At 41.2% G+C, this 19,263-nt stretch overlaps 1 protein-coding gene across 2 annotated transcripts; it reads left to right on the top strand.

Annotated features, from left to right (window-relative positions):
* Window positions 1-240: 240 nt before the first annotated feature.
* On the top strand, window positions 241-17,079 carry LOC121512131 (cell surface A33 antigen-like). Of its 2 annotated transcripts, XM_041791227.1 has the most exons (8): window positions 241-300; window positions 934-1,034; window positions 3,767-3,930; window positions 4,086-4,302; window positions 11,719-11,883; window positions 13,773-13,889; window positions 14,000-14,126; window positions 16,216-17,079. In XM_041791227.1, exons 2-8 carry the CDS (start codon window positions 995-997, stop codon window positions 16,697-16,699), a joined length of 1,314 nt encoding a protein of 437 aa, XP_041647161.1. In that variant the 5' UTR covers window positions 241-300; window positions 934-994; the 3' UTR covers window positions 16,700-17,079. The 2 variants fall into 2 exon arrangements, with proteins under 2 accessions (XP_041647161.1, XP_041647153.1); XM_041791219.1 differs by lacking the exon at window positions 241-300 and having other exon boundaries at window positions 881-1,034.
* The last annotated feature ends 2,184 nt before the right edge of the window (window positions 17,080-19,263 follow it).

Below are 19,263 nucleotides of genomic sequence, written 5' to 3'. Positions count from 1 at the left end.
ATGTTAGATTTTATTGGTGTTACTTTCATTTAAAAAGACAGGCACTGTTGCTCTAACAAATAATGTTTGTCAAATTTGATGCCTTTTTCTGTTTCCTACCGGGATGAATCCACCAGCGATATATTTCTGATCATAATTATTATTTTTTTGTCGTTTTTCTGTTTCCATCGTGCAAAAACAGGAAGCGCTTCATATAATTTCCGGTTTCATACACTGAGCGGCGCTATAACACAACACAATAGAGGGTGAGGCTTGACCCAGACTCTGAAACCAGCTTGAGGTCCATGAAGTCATTCAAAGGTATTTTATTCAGCAGTTTAACAGGTCTAAAGAGGATGTGCATTAAATAAGTTCATGAAATCCACGCTGTTTCTCTTTCAGCCATGTTTGCGTGGGTGCCCCCAGGTTATAGCCGAATAGGCTGTCCTGAGTTGTCGAACCAGTCTGACAGGAGGAAATTGCTTCTCTTGTTCCAACAACACTTCAGTTTTTAGCTGCACCACCCACACAAACTCACACACTCTGGCTTTGTTGATCATATAACACTCCTTGCGTGTTTCCCTCTCCAACAGTATTAACAAAGAACAAATTCTTTTTAAAACTATGTTGTGTTGATGTCGAACACTAAAGCTAAAACATACTGTGACAGTGTCTGGTAGTAAGCTCTTGAATTAGAGTGAAATGATCCAACAAACTGGACAGATTATCAGGAGTATCCCTGAAGTCTGAGGTAAACGGGATCAGAGGACAAGCCGAAACACGCCGAGCAGGCAGGTAAAGCATACCTGTATGACAGGAGCTTCTGATTGGCTGAGACGACTGTCAGTCATCCAGAGGCGGTGGCCGCACCCATTAAGCGCATCGTTTTGAGGACGTTGACAGGTTTCGATGCAAATACGCACCGGGCGACTCCGGATCTTTGTTTAATTTCAGACAAAACAACATTACAGAGAAGAGCCAGGGAAGGGCTGTCTAAGAAAACAAACGAGAGGAAATGGAGGGGAGGATTTCTAGCTTGTCTCTGCTGTTTCTGGGTGAGTATTTTTGTGAGAAATAAGGCTTCTTCATTTTGCGTCCTGCTTAGCTGCCACACCTGTTTGTGTGCCTTCAGGTATTCAGACACTGAGCAGGGCCGCGGCCTGTGTATGGCTGTCTGTCTCTCTGCCTTGTTTTTTAGTCAATATTTTCTCTTAAGAATGATACAGGCGGACCAAACTTAAACGTAGGTACCAGGAGACCCATGCAAACCAACGTAATTAAATATTCATGGTATTTATTTCGGCCTTTCTACTTTGACATCGGTGTACAGGAGTGGTGCTAACAAGGCCATGAATGAGACTTCTCCAAATGTTTGAGCGCTGTAGAAAATGATTTTCTGTCTCCACTGATCGGACTACAACGTTTTGAGCATCCTTTGCTTGCTTTGTTCACAAATTCTTCACAAAGTCCAAAAATACGGAGTAACAGTTTTGCAGATGATAAGAAAGCATTACTTTTCACGCCAAATAATGTATGAAACGTGATTTAGAAACAAGAACAGCAATTTATCTTTAAAAATAACAAAGTCGTTCAAACTGTGATCCGTTTCCTCTTAATGTTGACTTATTTTTTGAGTGAGAAGCATTAAAAGTTTAAAACCAGTGTGTGCCTGTGATTAGGAGGATGGGGCAAAGCCGCTCATAGGGGGGAGTAAAGGGGAGAGGTTTCTGGGACCCAGAAACCTCTCCCATGGAGGTGAGGAAAACCGTGGCCCATTTTAAATTTTTATCTGTGATAATCGGTGATAACCATAGCTTGAATAATTGCAAATCATGTAAGAAAATGAAATGTATTTATTTGTTGTCTAGTAGGATAGAGCCTTTTTCAAATGTAACCTCCTTTTCTGGAAACAGAACTGTCTTTTTTTTGCTAATGTTTATACTGTGGATGGGCACATTGACTAAACCATTTGGAAAGTTATGTCAGACTTCATGGCTTAGCCAGGATAGCAGAGAATAAAGTGGAAAGAACTGAAATAGCTTTAACAAAAACGTTTTGATATAACCTAACTGCCAAAAGAGGAAAAAGGGAGTAAATTGGCAAAATAAGGTAAAAGAGGCAAAAACTGGCAGAAAAAAAGTGGTCATAAAGTGGCAAAAATGAGGTAAGAAATTCAAAAGGGATAAAAAATAAAGATGGGCAGAAAATGGGGAAAAACTGTTAAAAGTGGCAATAACTGTTGAAAGGTCAACAATAGGCAAGAGTGGCAAGAAAAAGGGTTATAAAGGTGAAAAACAGCAAAAAAGTGACAAAAATTGTAAGTTAAACTACGGTTAATGGCTTTAAAAAACACAAAAAAGGGTTAAATGTGGCAAAATGGGTTAAGAAAGGCAAAAAATTGTGGGAAAAATGGGCATGAAGTGGTGGAAACTATAAAATAGGTGGGCTAAATAAATAAATGAAAGGTAGCTAATAGTTTGTGAAAGGTTTCATAAACTGGCAAAAAATAAGTTAAATAGGATCCAGCGTGGGATAAAAGTAACAAAAATAGGCAGAAAATGGTGATAATTAGCAATAATTGGCAAAAGGTCAACAATAGGCAAGAGTTGCAATAACGGTGAAAAATAGCAAGAAAGTGACAAAAATAGTTTGTTTTAGTACTGTTATATACGGTGGCCCTGAAGGCCAACAGGATTTATGTTTCAAAAGGGCAAAATAAATTTCACGAAACACAAAATATTAAAATGAAATGTATTTGTGTTTTGTGGAATATTTCTTTTTTGTGAGATTTATTTTGCACTTTTGAAATACTAATCCTGGTTAAAAAAAAAAAAACCCTACAAAAAAGATTAGAAGTGGCAAAATGGTTTAAGAAAGGCAAAAATTAGTGGGAAAAAATGGGCGTAATGGTAAAACTTGTAATATAAATAAATAAATGAAAGGTGTCAAAAAATCCCAAAAATGGCATACAGAGAGGAAAAAAGTGTCTAAATTGGGCAGAAAATGGAAAAAAAAAGTTAAAAAGTGGTAAAAATTGGCAAAAGATGGAGAGAGTAAGTTATAAGAGACAAGTGGAAAAAAGGAGACAAAATGGGTGGCTAAAGTAATGTCAAGGGGCTAAAATTGTACCTTTGCATTTATTTCTTGTGTTCTTTTATCTCTTTGTAAAGCACACTGTGACCTTGCTGTTTTTGAAAGGTGCTATATAAAAAACATTATTATTATATTATTAAAAAGTAGCAACAAGAGATTAAACGTGGCAAAAATGGGTCAAGAAAGACAAAGATTTGTTTAAAAAAGTGGGTAAAAAATGGTAAAAAAAAAACTGTGAAAGGGTAGCAATAATTGGTGAAACCTGTCCAAAGAGAGCAAGGCCTGGCAAACAAAACCCCAGGTTATTAGAGCAATAAAGGGGACAAAGTGGACGGCTATAGACAGTTACAATTTGTCAAATAGTGAACTTTTAGCTAAGACACTAGCACTAATGCTACTGATCCAACACACATGCACTGATGACATTAATAAATCACAACCTGGGAGGGCCCATTCTCTGAGTTTTTCAGAGGTCTAGAACTCCATGAGCAGGCTTGGGATGGGTTAATATGATATTTGTACTGATCTCATGTTCTGCTGCTGATTCATTGATGGTAAACACCCAGTAACTGTGATGTCGTCAGATTGTCCTGGTAACTATGTCTACTTGAGCTCAGTTTACTGATTTTTGTATATGACAGGACATGGTGGACAAATTCTAAGAATTAACTTGGTCTTTTTTCCAAACTTTTAGTTTTGTCTGGTGTTGGCGCCCTCCAGGTGAACATCCCACAAGAGACCTATGAGCATGCCAGGGGTGACAACATCACATTACCCTGCACCTTCACAACTTTGTCCAATAAAAAAGCTGTCATCATTTCATGGTCTGTGGAGGGAGTTCAAGCTGGTGCTAAAGAGGTCAGACTGCTGCTCTGTGTTTGAATACTGTATGAGCATGATTCTGTCAGATCATAACTCATTGAATAATTATTCATTAACATGAATGGTAAGATATCAGGAGAAGTTAGCCTCCTTTTTTTAAATGCTCCCCTAATGCTGTTGTTGTCCCACAGACCCTGATTCTCACACACTACTACCCGTCTAAGGTTACTGACATCAAACAAAAATATGAAGGTCGAGTGTCTGTTGACGTGGATGTTGCAAAGGGAAAAGCTGACCTGAAACTGAACAGGATCACACTGGAGGACAACAAGGATTTTGAGTGCCGTGTCCAGATCCCAGGGGATGATGAGGGCAAGCCGGCCGACACAGCTCGTCTGATTGTCCTGGGTAACACTGAATCTCTGTTAAAGGAAAATTCTGAAGTGTTCATGAGTAGACAAAAAAAAAAAAAAAATGAAAGGATGTCATAATGTGTCTGGTTAGTGAAATTTACTGAACTGAATATTTAGATGTCCTTTAAGATGTTAGCTTGTAGTGTGTATCATTTACTGCAGTGGATGCAAAAGTGAAATGCCACATCTTGGGGAAGTAGATCATCAAAGTAATACCTCCTCTTATCCAATTGGTTGCATCCCAGTGTTACAACAAGTCTTCAATTCATGTACCGTGGTTTTGTGTCCTTGAGAGACACTTTGTTTTTAGCTGATTCATTGTCAATACCATCTCTTTTTCTTGATTAGAGTTCCATAATAACTTATATATATAAAACCTGTAAATGTATAATTTACAAAGAATTTTACCAGACAAAGCAAAGGCAGGAACACATGAATGATAAGCAATCAGGCCAATCAGGCAAGGCAAGAGCAAAATGTTAACACATGAGTTTAGCAGGAATGTACACAAATAAAAGTAATGCAAGGGTAAACTCAATAGGCAGTTAAAGTACTAAACAATTAGAGAAATAAAGGAAAAGACAATATTATAAGAACATGAAAACATCAGAGAAAATAAAGGAAAGATAAAAACAGATGAAAAGATGGTCTAAAAACTGAAGCAATGAGCGACATTAAGAAAGGAACTGGGAACAGATGAACAAATTAAAAGCAGAAAGAATCATAACTAAAACATACTTTAGAAATGCATTTAAATGTGTGGCATCAACTAAAAGCAAGTCTGCAAAGGTAAGATTTAAGAAGTGATTCTGGAGTCATCCCTGATTTTGCAGGCCAGATCTCAGGTACGAAGTCAGGGAACCCTGCCAAAACTTCTACAGGGGTGTGTAAAAAGACAGAAGAGGGGGATGCAGAAAGACAGAGGAAGAAGATGCAGAAAGACAGAAGAGGGAGATGCAAAAAGACAGAAGAGGGAGATACAGAAAGACAAAAGAGGGAAATGCAAACAGACAGAAGAGGGAGTTGCAGAAAGACAGAAGCGGAACATGCAGAAAGACAGAAGAGGGAGATGCAGACAGACAGAAGAGGGAGATGCATAGACAGGAAGAAGATGCATAAAGACAGAAGAGGGAGATAGAGAAAGACAGAAGAGGGAAAAGCAGACAGAAGAGGAAGATGCAGACAGACAGACGAGGGGGATGCAGACAGACAGAAGAGGAAGATGCAGAGGGACAAAAGAGGGAGATGCATCCAGAAGAGGGAGTTGCAGACAGACAGAAGAGGGAGATGCAGACTGACAGAGGAGGAGGATGCAGACAGAAGAGGGAGATGCAGGCAGGCAGAGAGAAGAGGGAGATGCAGACAGACAAAAGAGGGAAATGCAAACAGACAGAAGAGGGAGTTGCAGAAAGACAGAAGAGGGAGATGCATAGACAGGAAGAAGATGCATAAAGACAGAAGAGGGAGACAGAGAAAGACAGAAGAGGAAGATGCAGACAGACAGAAGAGGGAGATGCAGACAGACAGAAGAGGGAGATGCATAGACAGGAAGAAGATGCATAAAGACAGAAGAGGGAGATAGAGAAAGACAGAAGAGGAAGATGCAGACAGACAGACGAGGGGGATGCAGACAGACAGAAGAGGAAGATGCAGAGGGACAAAAGAGGGAGATGCAGAAAGACAGAAGAGGGAGATGCATCCAGAAGAGGGAGTTGCAGACAGACAGAAGAGGGAGATGCAGACTGACAGAGGAGGAGGATGCAGACAGAAGAGGGAGATGCAGACAGACAGACGAGGGAGATGCAGAACGACAGAAGAGGGAGATGCAGACAGACAAAAGAGGGAGATGCATACAGAAGAGGGAGTTGCAGACAGACAGAAGAGGAAGATGCAGACAGACAAAGGAAGTAGATGCAGAAAGACAGAAGCAGGAGATGCAGACAGACAGAAGCGGGAGATGCAGACAGACAGAAGAGGGCGATGCAGACAGAGGAAGTAGATGCAGACAGACAGAAGAAGGAGATGCAGGCAGGCAGACAGAAGAGGGAGATGCAGACAGACAGAAGAGGGAGATGCAGAAAGACAGAAGAGGGAGTTGCAGACAGACAGAAGTGGGAGATGCAGAGGGACAGAAGAGGAAGATGAAGAAAGACAGAAGAGGGAAATGCAGAGCGACAGAAGATGCAGAACGACAGAAGAGGGAGATGCAGGCAGACAGACAGAAGAAGGAGATACAGAAAGACAAAAGAGGGAAATGCAAACAGACAGAAGAGGGAGTTGCAGAAAGACAGAAGAGGAACATGCAGAAAGACAGAAGAGGGAGATGCAGACAGACAGAAGAGGGAGATGCATAGACAGGAAGAAGATGCATAAAGACAGAAGAGGGAGATAGAGAAAGACAGAAGAGGGAAAAGCAGACAGAAGAGGAAGATGCAGACAGACAGACGAGGGGGATGCAGACAGACAGAAGAGGAAGATGCAGAGGGACAAAAGAGGGAGATGCAGAAAGACAGAAGAGGGAGATGCATCCAGAAGAGGGAGTTGCAGACAGACAGAAGAGGGAGATGCAGACTGACAGAGGAGGAGGATGCAGACAGAAGAGGGAGATGCAGACAGACAGACGAGGGAGATGCAGACCGACAGAAGAGGAGATGCAGACAGACAAAAGAGGAGATGCATACAGAAGAGGGAGTTGCAGACAGACAGAAGAGGAAGATGCAGACAGACAAAGGAAGAAGATGCAGAAAGACAGAAGCAGGAGATGCAGACAGACAGAAGCGGGAGATGCAGACAGACAGAAGAGGGCGATGCAGACAGAGGAAGTAGATGCAGACAGACAGAAGAAGGAGATGCAGGCAGGCAGACAGAAGAGGGAGATGCAGACAGACAGAAGAGGGAGATGCAGAAAGACAGAAGAGGGAGTTGCAGACAGACAGAAGTGGGAGATGCAGAGGGACAGAAGAGGAAGATGAAGAAAGACAGAAGAGGGAAATGCAGAGCGACAGAAGATGCAGAACGACAGAAGAGGGAGATGCAGGCAGACAGACAGAAGAGGGAGATGCAGACAGACAGAAGAGGGAGTTGCAGACAGACAGAAGAGGGAGATGCAGAGGGACAGAAGAGGAAGACGAAGAAAGACAGAAGAGGGAAATGCAGAGCGACAGAAGATGCAGAACGACAGAAGAGGGAGATGCAGGCAGACAGACAGAAGAAGGAGATACAGAAAGACAAAAGAGGGAAATGCAAACAGACAGAAGAGGGAGTTGCAGAAAGACAGAAGAGGAACATGCAGAAAGACAGAAGAGGGAGATGCAGACAGACAGAAGAGGGAGATGCATAGACAGGAAGAAGATGCATAAAGACAGAAGAGGGAGATAGAGAAAGACAGAAGAGGGAAAAGCAGACAGAAGAGGAAGATGCAGACAGACAGACGAGGGGGATGCAGACAGACAGAAGAGGAAGATGCAGAGGGACAAAAGAGGGAGATGCAGAAAGACAGAAGAGGGAGATGCATCCAGAAGAGGGAGTTGCAGACAGACAGAAGAGGGAGATGCAGACTGACAGAGGAGGAGGATGCAGACAGAAGAGGGAGATGCAGACAGACAGACGAGGGAGATGCAGAACGACAGAAGAGGGAGATGCAGACAGACAAAAGAGGGAGATGCATACAGAAGAGGGAGTTGCAGACAGACAGAAGAGGAAGATGCAGACAGACAAAGGAAGAAGATGCAGAAAGACAGAAGCAGGAGATGCAGACAGACAGAAGCGGGAGATGCAGACAGACAGAAGAGGGCGATGCAGACAGAGGAAGTAGATGCAGACAGACAGAAGAAGGAGATGCAGGCAGGCAGACAGAAGAGGGAGATGCAGACAGACAGAAGAGGGAGATGCAGAAAGACAGAAGAGGGAGATGCAGACAGACAGACGTGGGAGATGCAGACGGACAGAAGAGGAAGATGAAGAAAGACAGAAGAGGGAAATGCAGAGCGACAGAAGATGCAGAACGACAGAAGAGGAGATGCAGGCAGACAGACAGAAGAGGAGATGCAGACAGACAGAAGAGGAGTTGCAGACAGACAGAAGAGGAGATGCAGAGACAGAAGAGGAACATGCAGAAAGACAGAAGAGGAAATGCAGAGCAACAGAAGATGCAGAAGACAGAAGAGGAGATGCAGGCAGACAGACAGAAGAGGGAGATGCAGACAGACAGAAGAGGAGTTGCAGACAGACAGAGGAAGAGGGCGATGCAGACAGAGGAAGTAGATGCAGACAGACAGAAGAAGGAGATGCAGGCAGGCAGACAGAAGAGGGAGATGCAGACAGACAGAAGAGGGAGATGCAGAAAGACAGAAGAGGGAGTTGCAGACAGACAGAAGTGGGAGATGCAGAGGGACAGAAGAGGAAGATGAAGAAAGACAGAAGAGGGAAATGCAGAGCGACAGAAGATGCAGAACGACAGAAGAGGGAGATGCAGGCAGACAGACAGAAGAGGGAGATGCAGACAGACAGAAGAGGGAGTTGCAGACAGACAGAAGAGGGAGATGCAGAGGGACAGAAGAGGAAGACGAAGAAAGACAGAAGAGGGAAATGCAGAGCAACAGAAGATGCAGAACGACAGAAGAGGGAGATGCAGGCAGACAGACAGAAGAGGGAGATGCAGACAGACAGAAGAGGGAGTTGCAGACAGACAGAAGAGGGAGATGCAGAGGGACAGAAGAGGAAGACGAAGAAAGACAGAAGAGGGAAATGCAGAGCGACAGAAGATGCAGAACGACAGAAGAGGGAGATGCAAGGGGACAGTCAATGCAGAAAGACAGAAGAGGAAGACAGACAGAAGAGGGTGAAAGACAGAAGAAGATGCAGAAAGACAGAAGAGGGAGGTGCAGACAAAAGAGGGAGATGCATACAGAAGAGGGAGTTGCAGACAGACAGAAGAGGGAGATGCAGAAAGACAGAAGAGGGAGATGCAGACAGACAGAAGAGGGAGTTGCAGACAGACAGAAGCGGGAGATGCAGAACGACAGAAGAGGAAGATATTAAGACAGAAGAGGGAGATGCAGACAGTCAGAAGATGCAGTAGGACAGTAGAGGGTGAAAGACAGAAGAAGAAAAGCAGACAGAAGAGGCAAGATGCAGACAGACAGAAGATGCAGACAGAAGAGGGAAGATGCAGAAGGACAGAAGATGCAGAAAGACAGAAGAGGAGATGCAGACAGTCCAGAAGAAGATGCAGACAGACAGAAGAGAGAGATGCAAAAGACACAGAGGAGGATGCAGACAGAAGCGAGAGATGGTGAGAGACAGACGAGGAAGATGAAGACAGAAGAGGGAGATGCAGACAGACAAAAGAGGGAGATGCATACAGAAGAGGGAGTTGCAGACAGACAGAAGAGGAAGATGCAGACAGACAAAGGAAGAAGATGCAGAAAGACAGAAGCAGGAGATGCAGACAGACAGAAGCGGGAGATGCAGACAGACAGAAGAGGGCGATGCAGACAGAGGAAGTAGATGCAGACAGACAGAAGAAGGAGATGCAGGCAGGCAGACAGAAGAGGGAGATGCAGACAGACAGAAGAGGGAGATGCAGAAAGACAGAAGAGGGAGTTGCAGACAGACAGAAGTGGGAGATGCAGAGGGACAGAAGAGGAAGATGAAGAAAGACAGAAGAGGGAAATGCAGAGCGACAGAAGATGCAGAACGACAGAAGAGGGAGATGCAGGCAGACAGACAGAAGAGGGAGATGCAGACAGACAGAAGAGGGAGTTGCAGACAGACAGAAGAGGGAGATGCAGAGGGACAGAAGAGGAAGACGAAGAAAGACAGAAGAGGGAAATGCAGAGCAACAGAAGATGCAGAACGACAGAAGAGGGAGATGCAGGCAGACAGACAGAAGAGGGAGATGCAGACAGACAGAAGAGGGAGTTGCAGACAGACAGAAGAGGGCGATGCAGACAGAGGAAGTAGATGCAGACAGACAGAAGAAGGAGATGCAGGCAGGCAGACAGAAGAGGGAGATGCAGACAGACAGAAGAGGGAGATGCAGAAAGACAGAAGAGGGAGTTGCAGACAGACAGAAGTGGGAGATGCAGAGGGACAGAAGAGGAAGATGAAGAAAGACAGAAGAGGGAAATGCAGAGCGACAGAAGATGCAGAACGACAGAAGAGGGAGATGCAGGCAGACAGACAGAAGAGGGAGATGCAGACAGACAGAAGAGGGAGTTGCAGACAGACAGAAGAGGGAGATGCAGAGGGACAGAAGAGGAAGACGAAGAAAGACAGAAGAGGGAAATGCAGAGCAACAGAAGATGCAGAACGACAGAAGAGGGAGATGCAGGCAGACAGACAGAAGAGGGAGATGCAGACAGACAGAAGAGGGAGTTGCAGACAGACAGAAGAGGGAGATGCAGAGGGACAGAAGAGGAAGACGAAGAAAGACAGAAGAGGGAAATGCAGAGCGACAGAAGATGCAGAACGACAGAAGAGGGAGATGCAAGGGGACAGTCAATGCAGAAAGACAGAAGAGGAAGACAGACAGAAGAGGGTGAAAGACAGAAGAAGATGCAGAAAGACAGAAGAGGGAGGTGCAGACAAAAGAGGGAGATGCATACAGAAGAGGGAGTTGCAGACAGACAGAAGAGGGAGATGCAGAAAGACAGAAGAGGGAGATGCAGACAGACAGAAGAGGGAGTTGCAGACAGACAGAAGCGGGAGATGCAGAACGACAGAAGAGGAAGATATTAAGACAGAAGAGGGAGATGCAGACAGACAGAAGATGCAGAACGACAGAAGAGGGTGAAAGACAGAAGAAGAAGACGCAGACAGAAGAGGCAGATGCAGACAGACAGAAGATGCAGACAGAAGAGGGAGATACAGAAGGACAGAAGATGCAGAAAGACAGAAGAGGGAGATGCAGACAGTCAGAAGAAGATGCAGAAAGACAGAAGTGAGAGATACAAAAGACAGAAGAGGGAGATGCAAAAGACAGAAGCGAGAGATGGTGAGAGACAGACGAGGAAGATGAAGACAGAAGAGGGAGAAAGACAACAGATGGGATGCAGAAAGAAGGGAAGGATGCAGAAAAAGAGAAGATGCTGAAAGAAGAGGAAGCTGCAGGGAAAAAGAGAAGAGGAAAAAGGCACTGAATGTGAAGCGGAAAATGCAGAAATAAGGGGGAGATGCTTAGCAACAGCAATCAGTTAGATAAATCCAAAGATTTAAGTGGCTTATGATAAAAGCATCTGCTAAATGACATTTAAAATCCTTATTTTAAAGTTTAATCCTTGACCCACATTTGCATCCTGACCCACCAGTTGGGAACCTCTGCACTGATATTGGTTAACTTCACTAGATTAGTGAGTTTTGCACTTTTAAAGACAAATAATGGTGTAATTCAACATTTGTTTTTTTCTAGTTGCTCCCTCCATTCCCATCTGTAAGATCGAGGGAAAGGCAGAGTATGGCCAGAACATCAACCTGACGTGTTTTTCTGAGGAGGGCTCCCCACCGCCCACCTACAAGTGGGAGAGTCGAGACGTCAAGAACACGCCTCGCCTTTTTGCCCCCAGAACCACCGACAGTAAGTTTAACTTATGCAATTCCTGATAGGACTATTGTTCCTTATAACCCCGGCCAATTTTACACAAAGAGCAGCTCCATAATGGGGGAAATCACTCGGTAGACAAGTTGGAAGTATCTGTTCTGCAGCCAATGAAGGGTTAATTTTCACACGTTTGATGTGTAAAGTTAAACAGCAGGGTGGCGTGTACTGTTCAGTAATCACAGGACTTCAACTTAAAACACGGGTTGTGTTTTTAGGGTCAACGCAGTTCACTGCCGAGGATGAATTCCATCATTTAACTCAGTGGTTCCCAACCTTTATGTCTCAGGGCCCCCCTACTCTTATCTAAGAAAAGTCAAGCATCCCCCAGGACCCACTTGTAAGAATTAAACATTAGTTTCAAACATTTTCTTTGAAAGACTCCCAACATAATAGCCTAAATATACTTGTTCTTGACAAAGATTTATTTAAGCTTATAGATTATCCATTATTATGACAGTCTCTTCTTGAAAAACAATAATGAAGAGGAACTGTTTATTTTAAAGAAAAGACTTTTTGGAGTAATTATCAGGTTTAAATAGTCATTCATTCATGGGAAAACAACTATATTTTTTTACTTTAAAGTTGCAAATGTACAAGAAACAAACTTTGAATTTTTCGGTTTGGTTTCTGGTAAATTTTTTGACATAATACGGTTATAACTTATGTTTTTTAAAAACTTGAAATGTTTGAGTTTTTACTGTCAATTTTAAGACTTTTTAAACTTGGAAATTTCCAGTTTTTCTTGTGCATTTCTGACTTTATAAACTCTGAAATTTTGAATGTGCTTTCTTGTAATTATATGACTATATAATCTCAAAGTTTTCTTTTCCTAAAATTTTGACTTTTTTGCTCATAAATTAACAAATTCTTCTCCCTTTTAAATTCTTAGGTTGGCCCTGATATGCTGTCATACACAATATTTCTAAATATTATTTTTAAAAAATACATCTAATTTTGATGAAGTAAGAGCAGACAGGGTCCTAGGTCCTCGGTCCCCCTGAGATTTTTTGGCGACTCTCCTGGGGAACCACTCATTTAAGTGAATTTATAGGCTCTTTAAAGACCAGTCAAACAAATGTGAATCTCATTAGAAGCAATCTAGTATAACAACTTATAATCAATTGTCAATGTTTGATGATTAAAAGCTCTTAAATACTTACATTTTATTAAAGAATGTAATTAAATCATGTACTTACTCATGTACAGGACATTTACAGTCCTTCTCAATGTTGTCTTGTGGAGTAAACACCTATAGTAGGCTGTCTATATCATAGGCTAAGTGTTTAAGAGAAACACGTTTATCATTTTCTTTTTTTAAAAAAGCACAGCACATAGTAGCCAGCTTAAATTTTAAAAGTTACAGGCCAAACCAAAACTATGTGAAATAAAATTGTAATCCTGGTGTTGAGCCTGCTGCCATCTCACTCACCTAACAACTGATTCAGAGAAAAGCAGAAGAAATTACTTGTTGGACATTTTATTTTGTGAGACTTGCACCAAATTAAGGTGTTCAAACTAAAGATAAAAACATTTGCATCAGCAGTCAGCCAAATTGTTTTTAAATACTGGTGTTGGCCCACATTTTTACAATCAGTGCACCTCTGGTTGTGCATCTTGACACACTGGTAAGGCCACTTTTTGCCCGATCACTGTAATGGAGTTCTGCATACAACATTTGATTGACATTTGATTTACTGATGCACAATGATAAGGACTCTTGTACACCAGAAGCATCAAAGCATTGTAAAATCAACATCTCCTAAAAAAAATCGTTGATAACAAGCACTCAAAAGTCTTCAAGCCTCCTGTATTTTTTCATACTGAATGCTGTGATTTATTATTGTTACTTTCTTTTTATTTTTCAGAGAATGGCATCTTGTCTCTGTTCAATATCTCCAAAGACACATCAGGCTTCTACATTTGCACCTCCAGTAACAAGATCCGTGCTAAGACCTGCAACGTCACCCTCGCAGTCATGCCACGTGAGAGACATCTTCTAATCCTGTTGATCATGATATTTTATAAGGAAAGGTTGCCAAGACAAATAAACCTGGGCAATAGTTTATTTCAAAGTGCATCCTTCTCTTTGCAGCTTCCATGAACATTGGCTCCACTGCATTAATCATTGGTTTAGTTGTCCTGGGGTTGATCATCCTTATCGTCGTCATCTATTGCTGCTGCTGCAGGAAGAAGAAGGAGAAGGAAGAGTATGCCATGGGGTAAATATTTTGTCCCTTATAGACACATGAAAACACTCTCACTCTCTAATGGAAAATATGTGTTATGTCTCTGATTCTATGTTGTAAATGAAAGGGTATAGCAAGCCTTTATTGTCAGACACTTTACAATTTAGCAAAATGTCTTCATACATTAATGTAACATAGCAAAAACAGGCATTCAGGATGTATAATGAACAAGCTACAATGTATATTGCACTGTAAGAAAAATGTACATTACAAAAGGATGAAAATGATATAACTGCAGCAAATTAAAGTTGTTAGAGTCCTGCTCAAAGCCACAAGGTCCAAACATAACTCACAAAATATCAGACATATCTGTAAAAAGCAGAATTGATAATGACAGGTGTGAGACTTATTTTAAGAAAGGGAGATTCTGAAATCGTCTCAAATACTCACAGGAAAAACAAACATAGTAAATTCTTTCCCAGGAATCCAAAAAGTGTATTAGCAGCAAGGCTGTCCTGCTGGGGTAAAAAGGGAAAGCTCCCTGCGATATTGCAAGATCATCGTGTCAACCCTTCAAATAGGGACACTTAAAATTTTTTTGCAAGCCTCCATGTTAGAATGCATGGTGCAATTTGATTTTTCATCAGTGCAAGGCCACTCAGGGGAGATAAAAGGGAGAGCTTTCTGTGGTCCTGCCAAGCGACAAAATCATGATCCATTGTTAAAGTTGATCTTGATAACTATATTCTATCTTCAACCTGAAAAATAACCAGGCTTATCAGAGCAACAAAAACAATTTTATTAATCAATGCTGCAGAACAGTATAGCCTTTTTCAAGATGTAAATCCCTTTTCTTAAAACAGAATTACTTTTTGGGTAATGATAACAATGTGGATGAGCACATTGAATTAAAGCATTTGGAAAGTAATGTCAAACATCAGGATGCCAGAAAAAATAGTTGTAAGTAAATTCAGACAACTTAAGTGAAAAAAATAACTAAATTGATGAAAAAAGACGCAAAAATATTGGATGAAAAGTGACGGAAATGGGTTTAAGTGGTAAAAAAACATAGCAGAACTGGGTTTAAAGTGCCAAAAATAGTTTAAATGTTGAATAAAGGTGGCAATGAGAGGTTAAAAGAGGCTAAAGGTGGCAAACTTGTGACTTAAATAGCAAAAAAAGTGGTGAGGAGGGGGTAATAGTGGTGAAAAAGTGGCAGAAATTAGTTTAAAGTGGCCAAGTTTGGCAAAAAGAATTGAAAGGGGCACAAATGGCAAAAATGCTTTAAAGTACAAGTGGCAAATAGTGTTAAAAGTGTAAAAAAATGGTGAAAATTTGCGGAAAAATTGGCAGCTGAAGCTGCTGACATGGGATAACAGTGTCAAGAAAGTGGAGAAAATGGGTTAAAGGTGGCAAAAAGTGGCAGATGCAAAACAGGTTAAAAATGCCAAATTTGCAAAAATGGGTTACATGTGGTTAAAAGTGGAAAAAAACCTGCAGACATGAGTTAAGAGTGTCAAGAAAAGGGAGAAAAATGCTTTGGTGGCAAAATGTGTTAAAATTGGCAAAACACAGAGAATGTGGGTTATTAGTGGCAAAAAAAGTGGTGAAAAGGAGTTAAACAATGGAACAGTTTCAATCATGCTTTTTCAGGGGCCCAGTCAATTCTGTAGGCAGGTCTGATCAGTTTCATGAAATAACACCAGCAAACAGCATACAAAAGATGTCATTGTTATACTGGCCTGCAAAAATATGCATAAACACACAAAGCTGTGTCTTTAGCTTTAAAAAATTTAAACTAGATTCCACCTGCATACTGTTCATATTTAAGATTCTTTGAAAAGATGCCCTCCTGAACTACCAGTTTAAATTGGTTTCATTTACTGACTTATAGTATATTCATGAAAATACATTTAAAAATGTAAGTGTTCCAGGTATGGTGTATTGATAGTGGGAGGGTCCCACATTTTTTTTTAAAATAAATGTTAAAAACAAAAAGAAACACTCCAAACACAACACAACTGAGCTCAACCATGTTCTAGGTCAGCAGTTGAAAGTCAGGGTCAGAAAAAAATGAAAAGCTTCATATCAAAAATCCTGTTTGTATTTGTTCACTTTCCAGAGTTCGGGAGGGTGAGTACACCGACAAAGAACCGACTAGAAATGGAGAGAGTCGCCATGCTGATGGTCAAGAGGACCCAGGAGATCATGAAGAGACCAGAGCTAGGAGCCCAGACCGCTACGAAGAACGAAGTGAGCGCAACTATGACAGTCGCAGGGATTATGACGATCGCCGCAGTGATTATGATGACCGCCGCACTGACTACAATGACCACCGCTCTGACTACGATGACCGCCGCTCTGACTACGATGACCGTCGCTCTGACTACAAAGACCGCCGTACTGACTACGACGACCGCCGCTCTGACTACGATGATCGCCGAAGTGACTACTCTGACCGCCGTGACAAGTACAGTGACCGCCATGAGCGCTATGACGATCGCCGCTATGATGACGACCGCTATGATGAACCCTATGATGACCGTCGACGTGATGGACCACCTACACCACCCAATAACAAACCAAGGAGGGACTACGACGACTGAGGCCCACCAGCTGAATCTCCACTTGCTTCTTCTTAATCATCTTCAGTGTCCATTTTCACACAGCGACCATTTTCATTCAAAGTCTCTTCCACTTAAAAATGCTTAAAAGGGACATATGCAAAAATCACTTTTCAGGCTATTTTAACAAAAATGTGTGCCCCTGGCCTGTCCACAATCCCCTCAAGTACCAGAAAAATCCATTCCATCCCCCGGTCTTTCTCCACCTTTCAGAAAATGTGTGCTAAAACAAGCTGTTCTCAGATTTTCGCTCATAATGTCATGTGGGGAAAACCATGTGGATGAATGCGTCACATCCATTAAGCCACATCCATTTCCTGAGAGGGGCAGAGTCAGAAAGCTCAATAACATTTAAAGCCACAGAAACAGCTTGTTCTAAGCAGGGCTGAAACAGATGGTTTTATAGATGTGCAAAAATCCAACACTGGAGTGTTTTTCAGCAACAAACTTCACAGCCATGTTTTGGGGACCTGTGAGACCAATATAAACTTGTCTCAAAAGGGTAAACTATGTCCCCTTTAAATGCTGCTTCCCCAACTGAGAAGTCAATTTACCATGAAAATTCAATGGGACAGGGGCCCTTATTAAAAGATAAAACTACAAATCTGATCACACTTTAGCTGATACTTGCTCACGTCAGCAATCGTACACTTAAGTTACTGTAACTGTAGAACTACTCGCTCGGAAATCATGCCTTTACTGATTCATAGTGTGAAACACTATGGTCATGTCAGCTAGAAAGTTACTAATTGCTAACAGTTGTTGGTGGACGTCCATTAATTAGTCATAACTCATTATTTAAACTTAAAATACAGCATAGCGTCTTCTCCATTTAATCTTTTCATTTGCTCATCAATCAGCAAACTTTTACATTTAATGACTGGTATTATATTCTGAATTTATGGGATTTACAACCTGATGTATAGCAGTTTCACATAACTTTGTTTTAGCTTACCACCCTAAGAGTGAGTTCAGAGGAAAGGTCATTGTGTGAGCATGGTACATTAACTTTTTTTGGTTTCAGTCAACTGCCTCAAACAAAAGGTACAACATGGCTGGCTCAAACATTTTTATCTTCTAAACGGACGTTGTTGTGACTAATTGGCTTAAAAACTACAATTTAATTTTGTTCTTGCCTGTTTTTTTTTTTTTTTTTTTTTTTTTTACTTTTAGGGCTTTATAAATTTGTGAGTCAAGGTTTTTGCCAGAGAAGTAGTCAAGGATGTAAAGAGAACCCAAAGGTCCTTCTGATCCTATTTAAACAGGAATTGGATGAGTGGATTAGTGAACTGTTACAAACCAGCTGGCTAATATAAACACTGCTTATGGCAGAAACTAACTAAATCCAATCATACAAAAATACGAGTTAGGGAAAAGCGTTTCAAAAATCCCCCAGATTAAAACTACAGAGGTCTTTAAAGATCGGTGTCATCCAAAGCTTAGTGTTTTACGGGTTTAAAACGAGTATGTTTGTGTTGTTACATTGGAATGAAAGCCCTGTGTCTGTAAATATTGATTTAACATTATCTCTGCTTCTGGGTTTAGATGGCGGTAGTTTGTTTCACGCTAAAGGTCTTCAGCTTTTTCTCATTCTTTAAACTGTATTGAATTATTTTGTTAATATTAGGGTAGACAGATTATCGGCCTGACCAATTATTGAAGCTGATATTTGGCATTTTGCCGATTATCGTATCGGATTTTTTTTTTTTTTTTTTGCCAGTAATTGATAAAGTTACTCAATCAAAAATGTGCTACTTTGGTTCCACTGCAAAGTGTATCACATGAGGACTAGCCAATCAGCGATTAATCCTGGGTGCCACTGACACGGTTAGTGAATGGCATTACTTCCTGTTTTCCTGCTTCTACTGTGCTGTTTCTCATGCTGATAGAGGTAGGGCTAAATTCTTCTTTTTTTTTGTTTGAGCATGCAATTTTACCTTTGTTGTAAATGCATAGCGGTTCCATATATCTGTCATCGGTCCCATGAACAACTAGTAATTGATATCGGACCTGAAAAACCAATATTGGTCGACCCCTAGTTTATGACAACATTCTGTTTCATGTATAGAAACAAACTGTGCACAGTGATCTGTTTAATCCACTTTACATATTTGATTCATATTAAATCTGAGAGCTACAACTCCCCCTGATTATTAGGATTTATAACTTCACCTCAGATCTCTCAGGGTTGACCTATAGAAATTAAGATTGTTATTTTTATTAATGCTAATTATTGTCAAAATATCCTGTTGCCTTGCCGCCTTCATATTTTTTTATGTTGAATTATTGTATAGAGAAAATGATGTTGGAATGCAGATATCAATGTACATATGACTTTTTATCATCTTTTACCCACTTTACATTTGAGTTAGTAAAAATAATGTGATGGAGAAACCTTTTAAGATGTTTTTATTACAAGAAATTTCCTGTAAAATAAAATCAAATGAAATAAAATTAAACTTAATTCGACTTTTACTCAAATAATTGAATTCTACTGATTACAGAAATGTAAAAGTGTATTGCATTTTAGCAGGCATCTTTAGGCA

This window comes from Cheilinus undulatus, linkage group 1 (assembly GCF_018320785.1).
Source record: "Cheilinus undulatus linkage group 1, ASM1832078v1, whole genome shotgun sequence".
Classification (NCBI taxonomy): domain Eukaryota; kingdom Metazoa; phylum Chordata; class Actinopteri; order Labriformes; family Labridae; genus Cheilinus; species Cheilinus undulatus.
The sequence above is the reverse complement of the archived record's forward strand: the minus strand, read 5'-3'. Positions and strand labels throughout refer to the sequence as shown.

Coding starts and splice junctions, on each gene's coding strand:
- LOC121512131 (XM_041791227.1), top strand. CDS start 995: ATGGAGGGGAGGATTTCTAGCTTGTCTCTGCTGTTTCTGG. Junction 4,303..11,718: donor AGCTCGTCTGATTGTCCTGG/GTAACACTGAAT, acceptor GTTTTTTTCTAG/TTGCTCCCTCCATTCCCATC. Junction 14,127..16,215: donor AAGGAAGAGTATGCCATGGG/GTAAATATTTTG, acceptor TTCACTTTCCAG/AGTTCGGGAGGGTGAGTACA.